Raw genomic sequence first — 15,986 nt, forward strand, 5'->3', positions numbered from 1 at the left:
TACCACTGCTGGGACTCTGGGGTGGTAAATGACAGGATTTACTGAAATGAGTAACTTAAGAGTGTGAGATGGCAACACACAGGTTGTGATCTTCCCTCCTGTCCAAATTAATGGCAAAATAGATATTTAAGGAGTCTGGATTCATCTTTAGATCTTTAAAATTATGTATGCTTTTGGATATTATGCTTGTATATCTAGAGTTGTGGGGGTAACAATACTTCATTATATAAATAAGTATATAAATATGTGCACACACATTTGGGAATGAATATTTCCATGATTGCTGCACAAAATTGTTAAATTCCAGGGTTTTTTTGGTTCCCTGTTTCCTGTCATGCACCATGGTGTAATATAGAGGCCAGGGTTTTACACACAGGGACTTTATTTATCCACAAAACCCCACAGGTCCTTTAAAGGCAGAAGAAGAACAGAGAGTATGAAAAGTGTATCTCAAATATCCTTCAGTAACTGATGAGCAGCTTGCATCTCTTCTTTGATTGTGTCTCTTATTTATGTATATTCATGCTGGGAGTGATTGCAGGCAGTCTAGTTTTTTTTCCTTTGTATTATTTTTTTTTGTCCTTCTGGTGATGGTGTGGTCTTTCAGGCTAATAGCAAGTGAAGTATCTCTTTTCCCAATGTGTTATTGTGATTGAGATGAACAGGACTCTCCTTCCCTGTCTGGGCTTGAGACATTACCAGCTGTGAGCATGGCCTGATTTCTGAATGTAGGTTCTACAGCAGATTTTAAGCATTAGGGACTTAAAGTGTAGCAGTAATTGAAGAATGGTTTCATAAAAATTCCTGAGCTGGTGAAGAAACATGAGCCTGATTTAAAAGGAAAATGGAATATAAGTGAAAAGGTAAAGAAGGCCCTTGCAGACTGAGGTGCTGTGTGGCGTGGAAGCCCAAAGCAAGCCCAAATCTGAATGAAGAGTTGCCACATTTCTTCCTTCACTCTCAAAAAGGAAGATAAGAGAAATGACAGGAGAAAGGGGTGGGAGGAGAGGAAATTTGTTTTTTCTTCTTGGCTGCTTGCTTTTTGAAAAATGCCTTAGGAATGCTGTATTCAGTATCTGTACGAGTCTTTGTCATGCATGAGTATATGCAGTATGAGCATGCATATGAACAGATATTGGGGAAAGAACTGATACAATTCCCTTTTGAAAATGTAATATAGCAGCTTTAAGCCTGCTTCCCTTTCTAGCATTTGTATCTGGTTTATGTTTCTTTGACTGTGTTACACAATTACATTATTGCTGTCACTGTAAGTATCCATTACATAGGATTCTGTCAATGCTCACCTAGATAAAAAACTTATTCGGAGAAGCTTTAATATATTACTATATGAAGGCAAATTGTAGGAACTCCTATTATGATTTAACTTTTGAAAACAGCAGTGTAATAGAATATGGTGTTATCATATGTCACAGTATTTTTATAGACTGTAGGGTATTGCAAATCCCATTGAGAGGCAATGGAAACTTGGAATATTTTAAAGAGCTGGGAAGTTTCAAAATATGACTGTTGGGATGTCTGCAGACACATGAATGGGTCTGATAGGTTTATAGAACCTGCAAAGCTTACTCTGTTCTTTTAAATGTTACATTGAACTTATTTGACCAAGATATTAATATAAGTATAAATCAAACCCCTTATTTCTCAGTTAAGAGTGTATAGTAACAAATAAATTAGATGTATCATGCTCTTTATAGCCTAACTGCATCCCCACACTTTGGGATTTTCACAAGGCATTCTCTTGACTGTGGTACTACAGATAGTTGCCCCTTAGATTAAAGCAAAAAAGCTTGATGGAGTCTTTCTGTTCCTGTTCAGTAATTTTTCAATTGATTTCCCACCAAATTTTACAAAAGGCTGGGTGTCTTGAGAGATCCTATGTGTTTCAGGGGCTGAGAGTGGAGAGAGAGAGAAAATGTTCTTTAAGAGTCCCTCAAAGAGGGTAGGTAAGGCTGTAGGGGGAGTTTAATGTTTAGTAGATGCAAAAAACTCAACGTGATAGACCAAGAATGTCCCAACATGAAAAGTTTTAATTAAATTTGGCTATTTATTGGATGAGGCTGGACTGGCAGTGGGCTCTGTGGCTCACAGGCATCTCTGTTTTGCCATTAGCACGTGATTATGGGCAGATGTTCCTCAAGAGCCAACTTCCCACCAAAAGGATGCCCCATTTTAACAGCTTCATGCCTTCTGATTCCTCCCAGCTACAAGCATAGCTGCAGTAATTAGACATTTTGCCTTTTCTTCAGGGATTTGGGCTGTATTATTTCATGATGGTAACAATGTCATTAGCATTCCTGACATAAGAATTCTCAAGGTTTGAGGGTTCTTTTCATTTCTCAATGTATTCTGCAAAATTGTACCTAAATTGCTCTAAAATACCATATGTAGTTTCCACAAAAGGAAAAAAAAATCTTTTCCTTCATCTCATACCCTCACACATCCAACAGTTTTATAGTATAGTAATATATTTCCATATGATACATGCAGCCAGTGCAGATTTAGAATTTATAAAGCTGCTTCTTTCAACTTCACAGTTTTGAAGCAGAGCCAGAATATGTGAAAATTAAATGCACACAGTGGGCACGAGTGTCACGTTCCTGTCAGAGGTGTGTCAAACCTCAGCCTCTCTGCTTCCTTCTGCACATTGCAAAGAAATAATTAGAAGATGGTTTTGCTCAATCACATCCCTGGAATGTTTAGGATATTCATGGTTGTATTTCATAAGAACGGCATAATCATGAAGAATAACAGTAATTATTCCTATCATCAATATTAGAATTATTTCCTCACAAATGCAAGTCCACAATGAAAATATTCAATGCATATTGAATTTTCTGCAGCATAAAAGATTGCAGGTGGGAGTTACTATGGAGTAGCTTAAATCCATTTCTGTCATATAATATCTTGGTCATTCAGTCTTAACAATTTATCCAGGGCTAAAAATATAATAACAAATAATCATAAAATTCACTTGCCTGTGTTCTGGTATTTGTTTCATTTCAAAAGTTTTTGAAGGGAAGAAAGTACTTCATGTTATTTGCTGGTACCAGGCAGTGCAAAGTTGGTGGTTTTCAGTATCTACGTGTGCCTTTGGTTAATTGCTGCATCCTAAATAAAATTTGTATGTGGGAACTGGAACTTTTCATTTTCTTGGGTTTTTTTCCCCCCCTCATTTGGAATTTCATATGTGATTCCATATATTTACTTAATGGTACAAAACTTAGGGCAATTTATATAAAGTGAGGGGTCCTTGATTCAAGAAAATGAAGGTATAGCTAGTGAGAAAATCAGTGTGTCTTTTCTCTCTACTGTTTCTTTAAGAATGATGGAAATAAAGATATACCATTTTATGTAGTTTTGCTGTGTTTCAACATTTGTAGCAGATCTCTGCCTTACAGACTTTGGCAGTATCACAAAGGTCATATTTTCTTACATTTAAATTATTCATGAAGAATTTTTTCAATGCACTAGATAAACTTGGAATGCAAAGAAAAGAAAACCACAATAAAAAAAACCTGTCTTCATCTGTGTGCATTTGATGGAATGGATTAATGTAAAGTTATGGGAGTTTTCACAAAAGAATAGGATGCAGAATTATGAACATTTTTGTTGTTGAACTGATGTCACTGCTTTGTGTGACCATGACCATATTGTTGCTGTGGGCTGAAGTATTTCATACCCATTAGGGATTGGGCTTCAGGATTGGAATTTACCTGGCTGGGCAGGAAATTCTGCTCCTACAGCTCTGGTGAGGAAAGCAATGGGAGAGGAAGGACAGCAGAGCTGAGAATTGCCAGCCCAGATTCCAGTTGAGCCCATCTCTAAAGTGGAATAATTGCCTTTCAGTCCTGCTGTCCCCTCCTGTCACATCTCTCAGTGGGGTCTGGGAAGGTTCACAGCATTCTTGGCTTGAAGAAAGCCTTTGCAGGACTGTTTCCTGCCTCTGAGAGATTCCTGTGCTGAATCAATTTTCCTGCTTAAAAAACCAATCAGCAAACTACTATTATTTTAAGAGATGGAGAGATGTGATGTAATTTCAGGAAATGTGGTACAAAGGGCCAGGTTGGTACCAGTGGGGAGGCTGGGGGGCTGAGCATGGCAGTACTGGAGTGTAACCCTGCAAGGTTACAGTGCCAGGCCTTGGCTGCTGGGGTTTTTTCATTGCACTCATGGCTGATCTTGGATCCCTCTGTCCTCTTTCCCAGGTCGTCCCATTCCACCCACATCCTCGTCCAGCCTTCTCCCATCTGCCCAGCTGCCCAGCTCTCATAACCCTCCACCAGTCAGCTGCCAGATGCCATTGCTAGACAGCAACACGTCCCATCAAATCATGGACACCAACCCTGACGAGGAGTTCTCTCCTAATTCTTATCTGCTGAGAGCGTGTTCAGGGCCACAGCAGGCTTCCAGCAGTGGTAAGAAAATTGCAAACATATGGAGTTTGTTTGTGACATGTTTGTGCCAGTTTTATGCCTTCTTTTTGACTGTGTGCAAATGTGTTCTTGCATCAGCAGAAAATTGAGAGCATCTACGGAAATGGGGCAAAGAAAATCTTACTGGTTTATTTAATGGAAAATTCCTGGAAATGCAATCCATCATAGATGGTGTTCCTTCATTTTACTATAGAGGGATTTTTAGTTTGAAGTATGGTAGGAGCTGTGTAAGAAATATTATTGAATTCTTGTCATCAGAGGGATTTATTTTTCAAAGTAGGTTTTCTGCTCCTTGTTGCATCTGGTAGGAGAGAAATGTACACACAATGGTTCTTTATTCTGCATGGGCTAATGTAATATATCATTTGGTGATGAGGTTTTGTATCTAAAAATGCATGTTGCTTCTGCCAGTCTGTGTCTGTTCTTGTTTCTGAATCTGTCTGGTCCTGTACTTACAATGTCACATTTAACTAAGATCTGCTATTTTTCAGCAAATTAATTCTTGTCTTTCAGGCCACTGTTTTAAAACATTTGCAGCTCTATCAGTCATGGAATCTGTAGTGCCTAGGGTTTTCTTTCTTCTTTTTTCCCCTCTTTTCATTTTTTTAATTTTAATTTTTATTAGTAGGTGCTGACTTTTAATTTTGACAGCCAAAAACCGAGGAGTGAAGATGCAGTCCCTTTTTAGAAATACAGACAAATCAAAAGAAGCTATTCTGGCACGTTTTTTTATTTTTAGAGATACATATTGTGTGTTATTTAACTGAACACAGTAGGTGTGGAGCTTCTATGCAGTTTCTGGTCTGCCCAAGGGGTAAATTTGCTGTAATGAGGCAGCCCTGAGCAGCACTGGAGGTTCTGTGTGGTGTGGGACTGTGGGGTGCACACCTGAAGACCCTCTTTAATAGGGGCTGGGTGTGGTGGGAGGGTGAGCAGGGAGCAGAATTTGAAACAGAGCATTCAGAGTAGACATTAGGGATAGTTCTTCCCTAAAGCATTGGGTTAGAGCAGGTGGCCCTGGGAGCCTGTCCAGCCTCTGTCCTTGGAGCTTTTCAAGAACACATTGGCTGAAATCCTGAGCTACTTGCTCTGACCTCAGAGCTGTCTTTGCTTGGCAGGACACTGGACTGGGCACCTGTAGGCACAGAGTTTGTGGTGATTGGGATGGGGCTGGCCCAGCCCCATGCCCATGGGCACAGCTGTGAGCAGCAGGTGAGCAGCACTGCCAGCAATGAGCCATGGAGTGCCCAGGGGCACTGAGCAACCACCAAAGGGAGCAGAGGGCACACAGGGGCAGGGCATCAACAGGAGGGGATACAAGGTTGGGCTGAAGAATAAGAAGGGCAAGTGGTTGAAGCCTTCTGATATGGTATGATGATACTCTGTGTATAGTGGCTGTCTCAACTGCAACATGTGCTGCACCTCCTGGGGCTCCTTCCATCCTAAGTTATCCTTTAACACTGTTCAGGTATGTTAAAATATCGTTGCACAAAGAAATAACAATTGTAGGGGGATAGAATATAAGAGAATAAAGATAGAGTAGAAAGTAATCTCACCCCTAAGGAGTTGCAGCTGGGCCAATTATCAAAGATTAGGAACAGGCCTGACTTTACCAGGCCACAGCTGTAAGCAATGAGCAGAAGATGCTATAAAAGAGTGGGGGGGGCTGGGTGAGAGGGGAACTGGAGTCAGTGGCTGCTTTGTGAAGAGGAAAGAGTCAGTGCTCTGAGGAGCTGCCCATGAGAAACACCAAGAAGGTATGGAACTCTTCCAATAAGGAGACAACAGTATGGAACCCCTGCAATATAATACCAAATAATGCAGAAATTGGGTGTGGTTCCTTGCTCCTTGAGTGCATTGGAAAATATGATGCCACTTTTGTGGGGGTTTTAAGAGATGCAAGGTGATCTGGGAGCTGCAGGTCTCAAAGTCTATAATGGGCAACTCTGTAGAAGCCATGGAAATGGGGAGGTGGTCAGGAATTGGGTGTAATTCATCTTTGAGTCAGTGTAGTTTCATGCCTTAGAAACATTCAAGAGGATTTTGCAGGGCTCAGCCATTTCTGAAAAAGGGTGATCCAGCTATCTGAAGGGTCTTTGTGTTTTCAGAAAATCTGTCACTAAATGCCTTCAAGGAAGCATTTTACCTAGCAGAGGCTAAGAGGGAAGGTTCCTGCATGGTGAGCAGTTCCTTGAAAGACAGTGAGCAGAAGTTGGAGCTTCCTAATGAATTTTCACAGGACGTTAAAATACTCAGAGAAGATGGTGGGGTAGGAAAGTGGGTGATGGCAGGGTGCTAAGAACAAGGTCAGCTTGTGGAGATTCACAAAAGCACCTGTGAGTCCAACAGGGAAATAAAATGACAGGGGACCTTAGAGCAGAGAAGTGTCAAGGGATATTCATGGGAAAAGCAGCTCTGGTTCCTGGGTTGGTGATGGATCAGTACCTGTGTGCAGGGGGGAATGCTTGCCTGTCTCAGAGCTCAGGACAGGGAATGCTCTCAGCTGAAGGAAGGAATAAAGGGTGAGAGAACACTGTCTGAAAGGTGTGGTGGATCAAGCAGTTGATGAGATTTTAAAGGGGAATGGAAAAAGTAAATGGGAGAGGGATGAAATAAGGAGAAGAAAATCAAGGTCAGGGAATGTGAGCTAAAAAAAGAGACTTGGTGGATACTTGAGTAATTACAGCCACTGCTGGGACTGAGGGACCAGCATGGCTTTTCTTAGGAAGCCAAAGGAAGGAAGTGGCAGTAAAAAAATGTCACAAAATTTGATGTAAGAGGTCTTTATGTTTAATTTTAAATCATAATCACTGTTTCTTTGTATCCTGAAAAGCTTTGTGTTTAACAGTTGTTTCTGTGGGCTGATCCAAGGAACCTTTCTGGCATCCTCTGATTGGCTTTGCTTTGTTTATTCTACATTTTAACACTTTTCCCCACATATCCCATTTACTTCTTTAATAAACAGTAATATAATATATAAAACATTACTTTTAATTTTCATGGTATAAGATGCAGGTATCCTTTTAAATTTTTTTTTACTATGCACACATGCATAAAGGCTTGATCACCACAGAGTGTTCTGTAGCATGAGTTATTCTGGACTTAATGGATCCTCTGGAAAATAATGAGCATTTCCTAGTGGTGTCACTTTTTTTCTTTAGTTCTTACAATGTTTCTTTTTAGAGCTTATAAGAAAATACAACCAATAATGACTTATACATTAAATTGGAGAAAGTTACTACTTTTTGTGGCTTATCATTATCCTTGAAAGATTTTCAGAGTGGCTTTTACTATCTACATGACAAGAAAACGTTGATCATGCTCTGGTTGTGGGGGTTTTTTTTTCAATTTTCTTTTTAAATTATTTTAGTATATTTTTTTTAGTTCCTTTGGGAACCTAGCAATATAGATCCAGACATTTGAATTTGAGAGACAGTAATTAAATGTAAATATTTTGCTTAAATTTGGGCTTGGGTTAAAAAGGAAGACTTGTAGATTTATATGTAAGGCTTAGATCCCAGACAATTGTCAATCATTCATAAATTTTCTCTAGCATTTTCTAGCTGCTTCTTTAAATATTTCTATCCTAGTCTTCAAAGTACATGTTGAATATGAAATATTTGAAATATTCATATTGGACATGAATACACTATATGAAATAGCGTAATCTACTAAGGACCCTATAGAAGCTTCCTCTTGTTGGTCTGATTGGATATTTCTCTTGCTTCAAGCTCTGTAATTACAGCAGGCTCCTCAACAGGTTTAAGATGAACCTTTTTGGATATGAGGGGCCACTCATCCCCTTGTGTTGCCCTGTGCCCTTCACAAGAGCCATGCTTAATATATATGGAAAAAAATAATTTCCATGAAAAAACTACCTAATCAAATATTCTATCAAATGAGCAATCTATTGTTGATATTATGAAGGCCTTTAATCTACAATAAATCTTTGTTAGAACTCATCAGAACTCCCAGTTTGAGAGAAATGTGATTATAACACTCTTAGAATGACATTACATCATCGGGGTGATTGGTTTATCATTTGGAGAAGCAACATCAATCATAGCTAGCATAACCACACAGTAAATGAATTCAACCTTTCTACTGCAGAACAATGACACAATAATTGCTCAAAATCAAACTTGAAATGAAATCAGAAAATGCACTTTCTTTAACTATGATGTTAACCTAATGGAATATATTATTAAAAATCATGTTTGAGGAAGTTCTATGTAATTAAAAATATGTGAAAATGTATTCCTTTTTTCTCTCATTAGAACCTGTTTCAGTTGCAGGATCATTTTCTATGCAACGAGATATTATGCTGGTTTTAATTGAACTCCCATCACTTACATTCCTCTGCTTGTATTTCTTAAGATAATATGCAGCACAATTATATGTGATGAAGGACAAGAGGTTTTTGAAATCTGGTGCACCTGCTGATAGTATTTGGAAAAACACAAACATTGTAGAAGGAAATGAGACCTTTTAGCCACGAAAAGTTAGTAGTTTTTTGTTATTTTTCCTTTTAAAAGAAGGTCAGTTCCTGCCATACCATTTCCTGAGTTGGTTTCTTACAGGTAACAATAGGACAGATTTAGTTTTTTTTCTTGCATGTGTTTAAAATAATTTTTTGGTAATATAATTCAGCTTGTTGAAATGCCATTTTAATGGCTTCAGTCAAAAAACAGTATAACAGGCTGGTTTTCAACCTTATGTGGAAGAAAGAGAAGGGTTTGTGTTTGCACTTTTGCCTTTACTAGAGAGGATTTATTGCTGTTAAACCAAATTTTGAACTCGCAGCACAAAAACAATTTGTTTGTTTGTTTCTTCATTGTTCATTCTGAGTAAAAGACACAGGATAGACCTACTCACACATTAGGTTTTCAGATAATGTAATTGACACCTTCATCAGCTTCAACCACTCAAACAATGAGAAAGTAGAAGCAGAATGATGTCTGGAATATTTTGATTTGGGGGGAAATTCCAAACTGTGGTTTAGATACTGTCATGATTGCTGTCAAGAACTTGCTGAAGTTTAACTGCAAGGAGGGATGGTGCCCATATTTTTGGTGTTAATGTGTCTTTTTGGCTCAGAAACAGTGATACAAAGCATTTGGCTCAGTGTAACAATATCTGCCCACGGAGTAGTTTGGACCCTGCTTAGAAGACAGGGTTTGCTTTGATTTTTTCACAAGCAGTTTTTGGCAGCAAGGAGAGAAGGAAAGAGAAACAGGTTGGCTTGAAGGAAATAATTGTTCTTTAATGTTGTCTTTTAGTTAGAGTTGGAATAAAGAATAAGACTCCTTTTGCTTATGAGCCTGTTGTGTGGAAATATCATAAAATATCAATATTCATTATTTTTAGTATAAATATCTAGATGGATCTCCTGTGTTCCACAGATACTACCTGTCTATAGAATTTCATTATTATTAATGTGTAATTTCCACCACCTCCATGCAGTTTAATCTAGTTTGTAAAAATCTTTTCTGAAAGAAGCCAGAACTTTCATTAATGCACTGATTTACTTATATCACTGATATACTTATATCAGATTCTCTGCTGAGAGTGCTTGGAAGTATTTGTTTTATAGCCCTCTTACAATCTGGCATCAAATAAAGAAGTATTTCCAGTTTCTACTCTATAATGCAAACCAAAATGCAGAACTATTGTCATCTTTAAGAAATAAATGAGTCCTATAGAAAAATTACTACACCCCTTCAGATGATTAAGCATCACCCCCTACTGAATGGAAACCTCAATTTTCTGTACCTGTCAACCTACAGGACAGAAAATACATTGGCAGCCACAAATGCTGAGAATCCATAGCTTTATTTATTTCCTTATTTTAATCCTCATCAACAATTGCCTTTGTTTGACTTAAGAGAATAAATAGAAGAGTTTGGATGGCTCAGTTAGGTACTGGGGGAGAAAAGGAATTGGAATCTTCCTCCCCTTATTGATACAGCAGCTGGGGCCAGGAGAGAGGGTGTTGTTTTACTCTGCTGCTTGTTGTTTGCTCTTGTGTTTGTGAACTTTTGCTTTGGTTTTGTTTGATCTCTGTGCATCACTTCTGAGGTCAGGTAGGGAGGAACAGTAATCAGAAGGAAAATTTTGGCCTCCTCCACCATCACTTTCCTGTCCTACCTGCTGTACTTGATTAAGATTTCAGCAGCATCTTTTGGAACATCTTTCAGAATATTCCGTTGTAGAATTTGTCAAGTTATGCTTAGGGCAGCAAGAGTTAAAATCAGTTAAGGTTCCAGGCTTGGGGTTCCTAAATTATTTCCCATGCTGTGGGAAATATTATTTCCTATAACTGTGTCCCAAAGGCAGCCCTGCACTGCAGCTGTGTATACAAGGGTGGCCCTTACTCAATATATTCATAAGGAAATGCCATAAGGAACTTTGTTCTGATGTTTTACAGCAACGCAGAAAAAAGGTGATAGACTGATCATTTTTGCTTCTGTTTCCAAATAAAAGGTAAATTATATGTTTGTTTCTGCTATAGAGCCAGGCCTAGCTTTGAGGCTGTAAGCAGGAATATCTTCATACATGTATTGTTTAAACAGTGTGTGGATGTAGCAGCAAGGCCTTCAAACAAATGATTTTTTTTTTTCAAAATTTGTTTCTAATACTTTTTTAACTCCTTAATGACCAGTTACATTCCCATTTGGTTGCATCTCTTGAGCAGAGTCTAATTGTAGAGCTTAGATCTGGAATTAGAAATGGAGGGGACAGCATGAACAATGTTTTCCCACCAAAACTGAAGGGTGTACTTTTTCTAAAGTATCAGCTCCATGTTCCTGCAACTATTACTGATATTATTGCTGCTGCTAATCTCTCTACCCTGTGTTGATGATGCCTGCAGATGTCTGAATTTCTGCCTGAAGATGTGATTCTAGATATTAAGATATGGCAGGAACATTTGATTTATTAATTTATGAATTCATAATAACAACAATCAAATCTCAAACAGAAGGTTCTATGGTAATAAAAATGATAATGAATTAAAAAAAGCTGTAGAATTGAGAACAGACTTGAATTCTGTTGTTTACGGGATTTTTTTAAGCTCACCATGGTTTTGAGAGTTGGAGATATATATATATATATGTATATATATATATATATATATATATATGTGTGTGTCTATATATATATATATATATATGTGTATATTTAGCTGCTTTGGATTGTTTACGGTTTGTAAATGTGTTGAACTGGGAGCCCCTGTAGCAAAACAAGCCCCCCCAGCAATCAGCTGCAGCACAGACTTCCCAAGTTTCCATTTCTGTGTATTGCTGTTTGCTGCCAGCTTCCCTGATGGGCTTGATGTTGTTGCTCAGTGTCATTGCACCAAGAAAATCAGTGCCTAGACTTGGTACCTCACTTGAAAACTGAAAGGCACTGAGGATACTGTAATTATAAGCAGAAAATCTTTTTTTATTCTTCCCTTTCTTTTGTATGCTGAGTCCAGATGCTGTTTGTGTGTTTTTCCTTGGTGTGCAGAAAAGGCTAAAAATGTTCTTGCTAACAGTCCCTGCTGTAAGTGATGCTGTGTGGGAAGAACTTTTCAGGCTTTCAATAATTTTGTCTTTTGATACAGAGTTTTAAATCTTCTGAACTGCATCTCCCTTTCACTGGCAGTGGCACAGTCCTGACAACTTCCACAGTGGATAGTGCTGCTGTTTACGTGGAAAGGCAACATTTAGAAAACATTTCATGCTTTTAGCAGCCTACCAACACAATTTGACTGAAAGTGAGGAGTTGAGCATATACAAATTGCTTGCACTTCATGGGCTACACAGTAGAGAACCTAAAACTTAGGGTATCATTTTTTCAAAATATTTTGCAATATTTGTATACAGAAGGTTCTGTGGGTGGCTTGATTGGTTGGCTTTGTACCAGCAGAAAGTTTAATAACTTCCTTCTTTCTCCCTATAAATCCAAATAAGTGCCATTATAAACACTTCAAAGCAAGGAGACACTTTTCATCTGAGTCAATATCTTGTCTTATGGATTTTCTGATTTTGATATGCCATACACTTCTGGTTTATTTAAATGATAAATTGTGCATTTATGTAGTGCTTAATTATTACTCCTAGTTATAAAATTACATTAATGGATTTACAGTTTTGATACCTGTTTCTAATATGATTATACATATTAGCATCTTATCAGGCAAACTGTAAATATATGTCACCTATTTATCATATTACCATCTCCACAAACTGAGTTTGTCTTCATATGAAGCATGATTAAATCAATCAAAATTAGGATTATTTTCCTTCAGAAGATACTCAGTCTTATTTTAAAAAGTACAGGAGATTGCAAACTTCAGCACATCACTGGAGAAACTGATCAGTGGTTACTAATTATTCTCAGTGTTATTTTTTTTCTTGCCCTATTAATGCCTTCCTCTTTGCCTGGCAGTTCTCCCATGCATGTCTGCAACATCCCTTCAGCATAAACAGAAAGAAATCTGGACTCTGTCATTTTACTCTGAATATTTTTCCCTTTGTGTTTCCCTGCCACAGCCCTGCTGCCCTCTGGGAGCACGTGCCCTAGAGTTTGCACATACAGCTTGATTGGTGAAAACAGCTGAAAAACAGAGCTCAGCCAAGCAAATTATCCTTTCCTGTTGCTTCCTAACCCAGCTCTTCAAATGCGTAAGCCATGTTGTAAGGATGGCTCCTGTCTTCTGCTGCTCAATGCTTCTGCTGTCCAGGGTTTTGTTTTTCTCACAGTCTCAACTTCAGCTGCCTTGTGCAGACACTGCTATGGTGGGAATGTAATAAAAATCTGTGGTTCCTCCACTAAACAGCTGCTTTATTTTAGTGCATTTTTTACACAGATTTCTCCTGGGAGAAGCAGCAGATGCTCAGCTGGGCTGCACTCAGAGCTGAGTGTGCTGTTGGAAGGGGCTCTCTGGTGATGCTCTGTGCTCCCACCGTGCCTGCCCTGGTGTGGCTGTGCACAGCTGACACTGCAAGGAGTCAGGAAATCCAGTGCAAGTCTTGAACTGATCCAGTTCCTGTGGAGTCTGTAATTCCCACAGTGTTTGAAATGATTGCAGACTAAAACCACAGATGTGGGGTTTTTTTCTCAAGGAAGGAAATCAACCAAACATTGCCTTTTTTATTACATTGCAAATATGCATAATTCATGTTTCTGACAGATTGTTACACAGAAAGCCGAGGACTTTGAATGTTTGTAGAAGTTAATTACTGGCCTGAGTAAATGCTTAATTTTCAGATCATTTCACATCAAGGCATAGAGAGAATCTTGTTCCATTTTATGAGCTCCCAAAATGATTCCACAGCTCGTTCTGTCACATCTGCACGTGAAGGAAATTTTGTCTCTTGCTCTGTTCCATTTGTTTGGATTTTGTGTTTTCTTCCAGTCTTGTAGCAAAGCTCCACTTGCTCCCAGTTCCCCAGGTTGCTTTTATTGCAGTGACCTTTTCCAGCCATGTAGGATGCTATTTGTCACTCCTCTCTCCTTGGATCCCTGCCTTTCCCCACCAAGGTGTTGCCTCACACGTTGCTCCTGTACAATGGTTCCTTTCTGTCTAATGCACTTGTGCTGGGTGTCATGGGGCTGCAACAGTGGGATCTTCAGAAACTGAGCTTTTCTCTCCTTTTATTCATGTCGGGGTAATGGTTTGTGAAATAAATAAATAAATGCACACCTACAAGCAGAACCAAAACATCATCCCTACAACTGTAATGATAACTGGTGCTTATCTTGCATAGTTTGGATCTGAAAAAAACAACCTAGTAAATCAAAAGGAAGGAAAATTGGCAGCTTGGTATGGAAATGGGGTTGTTTTGAAAAGACTCCTTGTACCTGATGCTCTGCTAATTTAGGAGCAATAGCTAGAACACTGCAGAAAATGAGAATGACTTTTTATAAATGATAAAAGTTAATATGTGGGCATAGAAACGTTTACACCCCAAATCCCTGAAAGTTGGGCCTCTTACTGTGCTGATAGATCTTTGAAAATCTGCAAAAGAGGGATTGGTTTGCTGTGGACTGCCATGCCCCAAAAACTCCATTGTAATAACAGAAAAGTTCAGTAATGTCTGAATACTCCCTAAGAAAAAGATTTCTGACCCTGTTATTTTGAAAGGTCCCTCTTGGTCTTCAGACCTGGAGAACAGTTGTTAGTATGGCATGAAATGGGAAGTCCTAACTGCAAATCCACCTGGTTCAGGAAGAACTCAGAAACCTGCACTTTAATGTTGTATATTTAATTAATTAAATCTGTAATGTATATGACATGATAATTATTTTGGGGCATACAAATAGCTTATTCTACTGCAGTGAGCAGGAATTCTGTACACTGAACACCAGGCTAAGTCCACAGTTAAGTAATGAGGTGTGAAATGTTCTACCTAACAAAGCAATGTTGAGCATGTTTGTTAATACTTTTTTCCTGCAAACAGGTGGATAATTGTTTTACTTGACAGAAACCTGTCAATTATAGGCACTAGCAGATATGGAAAGGTGTAAAATCTTTGTTAGCTTTTGAGCTTCAGGTTTCTGAAAAATAATTTAAGTAATTTTAAAAAGTAAAATCATATAATTTGTGAAAGTTAAGAGGAGAGAGTCGGGTGAGTTGGAGCTCAAGTGGTAGCGGGTGGCTCTGAGTGATTCTCTCAGGGGCTGAGACTGAGGACAGGGACTGGGCAAATAAAACCTTTGTGCCTCTGCCATGAAGGTTTCATCAACTCCTGGCACCTTCATTTCCAGCTTACCCTGAAAAAACTTGCTGCCAAACTATAAAGGAGTAACGTGGAGGCCAAACAAATGAAAACATCATTGATAAGACTTAGGAGGGATGAAGGAAAAAATTTGGGCTTTTCCAATCAGTAAATTTGGTTAGGAAAAGCAATATGAAACACTCCAATCTACAGGAGAATGTGGGTTAGATTTTATCTTGCTCTAAGTTTCAACCTTTGTGTTTTATTTTTCAGTGTGGGTTAAAAAAAAATGAAAAACACCTTAATTGTCAAAATGAAAAGTAAAAACATTGGCTTAAAAATGAAATGGTTCTGAATTTCAAAAACTAAGTCCTTATTGTTTCTTCATTTTCCAAGTCTGTCTCTTCATTCTCTATCTTTTTTCCAGCTAAAAATGTAGCAAGATTCAATTAGATATTTGTGAATAGTTTGTCTCCTTGCGGTCTGAAGCAGGCACTAAGCAGAAACCAGCTATTTATTGGAAAATCCATGAACTTAGTAGACATGTTAAGGCTAGTCAGTTATACTTTTGAGTGCCATCTGCAGCTGGAGAAGATGGTAAAGAGACTAACAGGGTGCCTTGAAGAAATTGAGGCATTTCCAAGACTTAAATTTTTAGTTTGAGACTGGCTTGAAATCATGATGGGATTAGGAGGTTGTGGACAGTGAAGTGCATGAGCAGGCAGAGAACTGGAGGTTCTGGTACTGCAGAAAGGCTGGTGAGGGACTGTCCTTACAGAACTAAACTAAGGCAAAGACTCAACACTGGCTGCAAACTCCCCTTGCC

The 15,986-nt window shown here is 38.6% G+C and overlaps 1 protein-coding gene across 1 annotated transcript in view; it reads left to right on the plus strand.

The window, feature by feature from the left end:
- TENM2 (teneurin transmembrane protein 2) overlaps positions 1-15,986 on the plus strand; it is a 619,525-nt gene that overhangs the window by 390,383 nt on the left and 213,156 nt on the right. Inside the window, exon 6 of the mRNA XM_066560474.1 lies at positions 4,227-4,436. Coding sequence (XP_066416571.1) covers positions 4,227-4,436 — 210 coding nt within the window. The remainder of the gene's footprint in view (positions 1-4,226; positions 4,437-15,986) is intronic.

The sequence above is a fragment of the Molothrus aeneus genome, chromosome 15 (assembly GCF_037042795.1).
Source record: "Molothrus aeneus isolate 106 chromosome 15, BPBGC_Maene_1.0, whole genome shotgun sequence".
NCBI lineage: Eukaryota > Metazoa > Chordata > Aves > Passeriformes > Icteridae > Molothrus > Molothrus aeneus.